General features: G+C 38.8%; 1 protein-coding gene across 2 annotated transcripts; it reads right to left on the reverse strand.

Moving 5' to 3' along the window:
* Positions 1 to 599: 599 nt before the first annotated feature.
* On the reverse strand, positions 600 to 2,601 carry LOC122672712 (expansin-A10). Of its 2 annotated transcripts, XM_043870189.1 has the most exons (4): positions 2,492 to 2,601; positions 2,251 to 2,381; positions 1,832 to 2,144; positions 600 to 1,490 (listed from the first exon to the last, which is right to left on the reverse strand). In XM_043870189.1, coding segments are annotated over exons 1-4 (753 nt in total). In that variant the 5' UTR covers positions 2,494 to 2,601; the 3' UTR covers positions 600 to 1,183. The 2 variants fall into 2 exon arrangements, with proteins under 2 accessions (XP_043726124.1, XP_043726125.1); XM_043870190.1 differs by lacking the exon at positions 2,492 to 2,601 and having other exon boundaries at positions 2,251 to 2,399.
* Positions 2,602 to 8,470: the final 5,869 nt, after the last annotated feature.

Consider the following 8,470-nt stretch of genomic DNA (forward strand, 5'->3'; position numbering starts at 1 on the left):
TTCAGGTCGGTACCTGATCGGCATGGATAGAAACCAATATCGATACCAATATCTCAATCCCTATTGCTGAATAAAGAGGTTACGGCTTCCTCAGTAAAGCCCAACTATCCTATGTTCCCTCATCTCTCTTCAACCCTATTTTATCTATTCGTTCCCTTCTCCCTAGGTTTTCTAGGTTTAGTGGTTGGGTCAAAAGTCAAGGTTTTCCTACAAAGTTCCAACCCAGACTCGGCGGGGAATGGACATTACAGTTTGGACCATCCCATCTCCAAAATCCAAAATAATAAAAAGGTCCAAACCTTAACCCTAAATTCTAATCTAAAGTAGATTAGATTTTTTTTCTTTTTTGGGTAAGGAAGTAGATTAGATTCTCAAGGCCTATAAAGTATGGACAATGGATCTAAAGTCCCATTTGATGGGTTCTTCCCTTTAGTGGTCCAGTCCAGTACACTTAGACCTATCTATACCCACTAAAACAAAGGATTTGAACAGAGCACTCACTCCACTAATTCAGATCCAACACAAGTCATCTTAAAGTCATATAAACCAAAATTCTGATTGGGAAACTCAATATAGATGATAAGATACTCTAAAAATTAATATAATGAGATATATAATGTCCCAATTTCATTAATAAGCTTAGAATTGGAGATTTACATTTACAAGCTTCTCAGAATAAAAGCTCAAATACAACCAAATCAAATGAGGTTACACCATTACAATGACCTTCTCTTTTCAAAGGATCAAAGATAACCCCAAAAATGAAAAAAAAAAAAAAAACCCCCAAAATGAGAAAAATTATGCAATACTTAGCGGCGGGTGGTAAAAGTTCACCTCAGCCCACTGAGCCATGTCTGTGACTCTAGACACAGTAAAGGTAGAGCACTCTCTCTCTTTTTCTCTTCTTTGCTTTGCTTTGAGTGCTCTCTCACTGTCTCTTTTTCTCTCACACCACCAATTACATGGGCCTCAAACTCCCCATGAATAGAAAAATAGAAACCCAATAATTAATTAGGTTCAAATGATAAAGGCCATTTAAAATTAGCCCTTCTCATGTTGACCCAACACTGACCCAAAACCTAGCTATATGGTTTAGTATTACAAATATACCCCTATCTATCTTATCACCAATCTAATACTTAGCATAGACTGGGATGGATTGGGGGAAGGGGGGGGGGTCCCTTTAGCGGAATTGTCCACCACTGAAGGTCTGGCCAAAGGACCAGCTAGCAGGGGCAACATTGTAAGAGATTATAGTTCTTCCATCACTTGTGGTGACCTTGAAGGAAAGGCTCTGCCCATTAAGGTAGGTGTTGCTCTGCCAATTCTGGCCCCAGTTCCTTGACATGGGTTGCCACCCAGTCCTTGATCCTTTGATGGAAACAGCATGAACATCACCAGCACCTCCAACATTGGTGAGAAGAACAAGGTTGAAGTAAGAGTGGCCATTGATGGTGAACCTCATGCCTCCCCTCTTCCTGCATGCTACCCTGCAAATATAATCACCAAGTATGAAACCATCAGAACCTCCATTAAAACTTCTAACCCAAGAATAACTTTGAGGAACAAAAAATTGGCACACCACAAAGCAGAAAGTGAGGGGGAAAAGGTGAATCCTAGTTTACAGAGGTTACAAGAGGAAGTTATGAAATTTCTGTTAAACACAGATGAGCACTGCAGGGGGTTTGACTGAATCTATGCAAAATCAAGAAATAGACCATTTTAGGACTGTAGGCCTAAAACAGAGTGCACCACAGGGCTACCATGCAAGAATTTGAAGGAACCAGGTGATAGCCAGCAGAGGAGCAAAAGAAAGAGGAAAAGGGGATACCTTCTGTATGCAACAGGTACAATCCCAGCTCTGTATTGAGCAATGCGTTGGAAGACAGGCTGAGAGAGATCAAAGTGTTGCAGGGGAGGGTTACACCAACCACCATTATTGTTTGGGAGGGCATTGTTTGGTGGACAGAAGTTAGTGGCTGTGACCAAAATGGAGCCAGGTAGACACCATCTACCATCATTCACACATCTGATCTCAAAACAAGCTCCACAGCTCAAGCCATTGTTGAAGAGGGCAGTACTCAAAGCTGCAGTGTTAGTACCATACCCCTGGCTGTACAGGTTTCCATAGCCACAAGCCCCACCTGTGCAAGGAACCAAAAAAACGGGACAAAAATGTCAAATGAACATTTATCTAAAATGCTCCTTTGGTTCATAGACTATCTCATGCATGATTAGAATGCTACATACCCATTGTCCCAGAAGCATCACCCCCTCCATAGAAAGTGGCATGAGCATTAATCCAACCTCCTCCATACCCATTAGCAGATGACAGTAGTGAGAAAAGACCCACCAAGAGAAGCCCCAGATAAGTCATTTTCCTGCAAATTAAGAGAAGGGTATTCTTCAGCAGGTTTCAAAATTAACTCAAGGAAACCCCAACAAGTGAAAAGAGAAGTACAAGGAAACGAGACAAAGAAGAAAGTGTTACATAAACTAGGAAGTTTCAAGGAAAGACGAAGAGAGAAGAACTTGGTGAGGGTTGGGTGTGAGAGGCAAATTTGGGGATGGGTGAAGGGGGAATAAATAGATGTTGAGGAGGGGGGGGGGGGGGTGAGGACCTTCAACTAATGTTGCAACTAACTGACACTTTGAGCTGTTGGGGACCATAAACCGCTAAGTGTAAAGCAGTTTTGAAATAGTGAAAAGAAGACAAATGGGGCTGTGAATATCCCCCAAAGCCGCTTGGTTTTGAAGGGCTTCCATAGTTTAATGGGATATGAGAAAATCAAGAAAATCCAAGTGGGGTAAGGCTGTTCCTGGTTCGTATTCATGGGAAAGGGAATGGAGACGTAAGAGTGGTGGTTTAGTTTTATTCTTCTGCTCTCTGCCTCTGGTACTAAAATTGTCTTCTGTTCATGTGTCCCCACATCACATGCAACTATGCAAAGCAACAACCTTTTGCCGCAAATACCCTTTTACTCTTTTCCCTCCAAATGTCCCTAAAACAACCAAATCCTCTCCTCTCACTGTCTCTTAATCTCACACACACTCATCTCTCTCTACATTTCTTCTTCTTCCTCAGTTTTGATTAGAAATTACAAAAAGGAGTAATTAAGGACCCTCACATTTTAATCTAGACTAGAAAATTAAAGTAGAAATTAGAACACCTTTCTAATCTTTTGACTAGAAACTTGTAGCGTTCTACTTTCAAGATAGATAGAGCAGTTTATTATGACTTTTTTGTTTTTGTTTTTTTTTTCCTGTTAAGGCGGGCTTGGAGACTGTGAAATGGAATTACTAAGAATTTGAGTCACATTTCTCCTCTCATTAAATTCTGTCTGTGAGGAGAGGTTACAGAATGCAGATCCTCTAACACAACGTGGGTGATGAATTGATGACCATTAGTGAGCAGCCTTTACTTACATTTGAAGTAAAGGAGACTTCACCAGCCTTACTTTACTTACCTTTGTTTGAAATGTACAGATAACTCAAAAACCCTGAAATGGAGATAAGTTTGGATTTTGATACACACCACTTGATCTCTGTTTTCTTTCTTCCTAGTACTTAGTCCTTAGCTGATTTTCAGCAAATTTTTCTTCTTTGTTCCATCAGCTTTTCTGTTTTATAGTTTCCTGCACCATTTTTATAGCCCAACTTGTTTGAAGAGTACATGTGACTCCACACAATGACCTGAAATACGAATATATAAATTCATAATGTAGATATTGGATGTATCTTTCACAGTTTCACCTTTCATATGTTGATGACAATTGGACTACTGAATCCCTTATTGCCGATCACGTTTCGACTTGAGTCTTTCACAGTCTTTCATCACTCCACGAGTCTCTTCTTTGTGGGAGAAAGTGGGGAAAACATGACGGACGCTGTAGGACCCAAGACAAATATATATAATACTGTTCCAATCCTAAACTCAGTTCCACAGGGAATTGGGTTGGCCTATCTCAGTGTGTCGCATTGAACCAATTCATGCGTAGACTCCACTAACTGACAAACTCAATAATTAATTAAGCCCATAATTAGAAACTTCTAACACAACTGCTATGTTATATTATGGAGAAATTCCTTTTAGATAAGCTCATTAATGATACAATTACTATCTTAGGTGTATAACTAACAGTAAGTTTAGTAAATGCATCACAACCACCATTCACGAAAAGTAGAAAGGGAAACTCCTTAATTTTTAATTCCAAGATCCACACAGACAGAAAGTGAGTGAATTTTTCCAATAACCGCTGGTTAGCAGCGACTTCAGAGGCTCAAGAATCCATTAATCAGTGTATTAGTCAACTTATTTATTTATTAGTAGATGACATTTAAGATATAAATTCTACCCTTTTTTCCTCTTATGGGAAGATGTGTTTCTTCGACTACAATCCCTTCAAAATCCAGGATAACCTGGAATTTTCTCACTACTTATTAATCTTTTTCTTTCTTGTCTGGGTCTCTTTCCTATTTGCTCCAAGTCTCACTTAATAGTTTGTACTTTAAACATCCAATCTCTCTATCTCCAGCCATTGTTGAAAAGAAGTAATGGGCAACAAAGGTGAAAGGGAGTGTGGCTTTTGCTTTGACTACTTATGGTAGAAAAGAAGTAAGAAGTAAGAAGAAAGAACAAAAGAGAGTGTGGATTCCAATGGGTTATGCTGGTAACCAAACAGCATAGAGATTATATTCTCCGTCATTTTAAGAAAGAAAAATCAAATCTTTATTAAGGGTTTGTTTGTTTTGCAGTGAAAAAAATGAGATAAATAAAAAAGTAAGAATATTAAGGGACAGTAAGTAGTAATGTAGTAGTGGAATGGAAAGCGTATGTGCCATGAATTTAGACATTGAAAGCTCTTTGAAAGCGATTTCCGGTATTTTCGCTGATCACACGTAGTAAGAGCACATGCATCTTTGGCTTCTTCCTCGCTATTAAAAACCCATTTGTCATCCTCTGTTTTTATCACTTTTCCCTTCCCAAGTTCCCATTAATCTTCTGTTTTTCTCACTTTTCCCTTCCATTAATCCACAGTCAATTCTATCAGTTCTATGATCATTCACAGCCATATACCCAAAAAGAAATTTTGCTCTCAATTTAAAGAATCTCAAAACCCATTTTTCATCCTCTGTTTTTTCACTTTTCCCTTTCATTAGTCCAGTCACTTCTATCAGTTCTATGATCTTTCCCAGCTACACCCAAAAAGAAATTTTACTCTCAATTAAAGGAAAAAAAGGAAAAAAATCCATGTCAGATCATTCCAAATTAAATTAAATAAACGAATCCGAACTTTGTAGAAAACAGAGATGCAATAAAAATTAATTGATTATTCCCCACCACCGCTTGAAAGTGAAATGACAACAGTAAAGTGGGCAGTGGTGGGTCAAGTGGAAGGACATCACTTATTCACTTAGCTGCTGTTAAGCCTGCAACATTAGGGTATATCGTTAGAATCTGTGGTTTTTGGGCTTTAATTTTAAATGAAAAAAGTTTAGTAGTTCTTGATTTAATTGGTGGGATATTGTTACTGTATATCTTAATTCCAAAGAACTACCAGCCGAAAGAGTAAAGCAGTTGCAAAGGTGCAAAGTCCCCACTTTGCTTTTGCCTTCAAGATAAAATGGTGGGGGAGCAAATGGGGTAATGGACATATTCCGGACCGTTTGAGGATACGAAAGCACTACAAATCATAAAGTTATTGTTGGTTTTTTAAAGAATTTTAAAATTACTGATTTTTTAAAATAATTTTAAAATTAATGATTCAAAACTGTTGATTTCTTTTTATAAAACGTATTTTAAGTAAAAGAGTGAAAGAAAAAGGGTACCTGGCGCGTGCAGTTCGTGTTGGACTTGTGTGTCCATTAAATTCGGTTCGATCTGGTTCAACCCGATTTAACTTTGTATTGAACTTTTATACATTTTAGTTTAATATCATCACATGCGATATAAACTTTTTCAGTATTATGTGTCCGTAAGTTTTACTTAAAATGGTAGTCACGACTAAGGTTTGGGCTGGGCACCCTTATCATATGGTCGTCGCATTGGGTATGCCTAGACATGTGATGTCAAGGTACGAATGTGAGTACTCACATGTCTGATGTGTGTATTAGCAAAGAATCTGCTTTGTCGAGTCCCTCATGTATTACTGCCAGATGTAGGAAAGGATAGACATGTATCACCAACACCCTTTGCCTGAGGGAACCCTATCATTGCAAAGTGTGATCGCAGTCCTTGGTTCATCAATGACTGAGACTCAAGCGAGTCAAAATCGGTGTTCTGGGAATAGGTGAACACTTTGTGAATGAAGGAGTTATCCAACATGGTCACCACTGCCCGATTGGAGAACACCAAGATTGAGATTGTCTGTGTATGGTCGGATCAGAATCTGGATCCAATGCCGTTTTGGAAATGGTTTTGCAAAAATCTATTTTACATAAAATGATAGATTATATATAATTATTTGAACAAAGTGTTTTATCGAGTTTTGCGGGACCCGATCAGATGCACAAACACTTTATATGGACATGTACTATGGATTGGGGTTTGGCAGTACTTGTGTATATGCCCTCGATTCCATAATGATGGTGTTGATTAGTGGGGGGGTTGTATATGATAATTTGTTATCATATAGGGAGTTATTTGCAATTTACTATTTTAATTGATTTTTTATTTAATTAATGGGTATGGTGTTAATTATAATTATTCATAAATATTAAATAAAGTAACTAATTAATACTTTTCCTATTAGATTCTATTTCTTCTCCTTTTAGAAGCACTTTGAGTTTAAACAGAATTGCCAAACTGAGAGAGAGAGAGACAGACTCTCACTGGGATTAATTCTAATCCATTCAGGGTTATTGGAAAACCCTAGGCCTCTAAGTAGGGGACCAAAAACGCAGAGGGGGTGTGCTCTGCGTTTTCAGCCTGACCCCCTCTCCTGCGTTTTGGTCACTCTCTCTCCCTCTTGTGATCTCTCTCCTTCTTCTTCTAGTTTCTCTCATCTGTATTTGAGAGTTAGGGTTTTAGAAACCCAGATCTGTGCTGAAGAATTTGAGAGTATCTGGGATTGGCTTGAAGAACCTTGGTAGTGCCATTTGGAGGTTCAGATCTGTTTACTTGGAGCGCTCACTGGAGGAAGAACCATTGTCTATTGGAGGAACAACACTTGAGACTCACCAGGTTAGCAATTCTTGATTGATTTCTTGAGTTATTAATTATTAATTTTATGGGATGCGAAAGAAACTCGAATCGATTTATTTCTGCTGCACATTCGAGTATGGGATGGATCCCCCTTGCCATGTGATGGATTAGAGATGATTTTCTCAGTTTCTAATGCGTTCCATAATTGCGTGGGACACATGAGGGAAGGAAAAACCCTAACAGGGATAAACTAGGGTTCCCATGGGCACCCATGGGAAACCCCAAAATTAAAATGGGGCGTCCATGGGACACCATGGGCTAACCCTGGAGTGCCCTAAATTAGGGTTTACAAAGTATATTGTTTATTGGTTTACCAAAGCGAACCGCCCTGATCCCATGGACTGTAGTTTGGCCTACAATTCGCTGCCCCAATGCCCAGGCACAAGGGCACGCAAAAGAACTACAATGTTCTCATGGAAAAATGGAATTTTTCAGGGCTGCGACAGTCATTTTGCGTGTCACTGTGTGTAGGCGCAAGGTCTGCGCACCGCATGCACCCAGGTAGCATTCTTTCTCCCTAAAATTAGTGATACAAAACTGTTGATTTTTTTTTTTTATAAAAGGTTTGTTTGAAGATCATGTTTTTTCTAATAGGTCTTTTAAGTGACCAATTGATGTGACTATTGGAAGTGTTAAGAATGTAAATCTGTTTCATTATATTGACTGTTATAAATACCCAAGAGTTAATATATGGAAAGAGACATCAACGGAAATATAAAGAATATTTACACAATATTTAAGTATCTAAAATCCTTTATCAAAAAAAAAAAAGTATCTAAAACCTCCTTGAAACTCAAGATGATGAAAAATCATTTGAAGATTGGATAGAAGAAGTCGAAGACGTATAGAAGTATGAGCATTGATAAAAAGATCCGCCAGTTAAAATTCAGAGGAGAGATGTGGTGAGAGAAGTGTGCCTTGACACAAAAAATGGTGACGAACAAAGTAACAGTTGGTGGTAAGGGTGTAAATGAATAGCCGAAATCCATTTCTAAATCCGTGTCCGTATCCGCTATCCGAATCCGTCCAAAAGCTAATCGGATGCGGATGCGGATATAGCATTATCCGAACCGAATCCGATCCATTTACATACCTAGTTGGTGGTTGACATTTTTTTTAATGGGGAGGGGATTCCATATCGATTTCGATAGTTCATGGGATTCCGAATGGGTTGGGGATTCGACAGTTCGAGGGATTCTTGCTAGTCTGAGGGTTCTAACAGTTCAAGGGGTTTCAACTAGTCAGGGGGTTCTAGCCAGTAAGGCA

The sequence above is a fragment of the Telopea speciosissima genome, chromosome 8, assembly GCF_018873765.1.
Source record: "Telopea speciosissima isolate NSW1024214 ecotype Mountain lineage chromosome 8, Tspe_v1, whole genome shotgun sequence".
Lineage (NCBI taxonomy): Eukaryota > Viridiplantae > Streptophyta > Magnoliopsida > Proteales > Proteaceae > Telopea > Telopea speciosissima.

Coding starts and splice junctions, on each gene's coding strand:
- LOC122672712 (XM_043870189.1), bottom strand. Junction 2,145..2,250: donor TGATGCTTCTGGGACAATGG/GTATGTAGCATT, acceptor TTCCTTGCACAG/GTGGGGCTTGTGGCTATGGA. Junction 1,491..1,831: donor GTACCTGTTGCATACAGAAG/GTATCCCCTTTT, acceptor TTATATTTGCAG/GGTAGCATGCAGGAAGAGGG.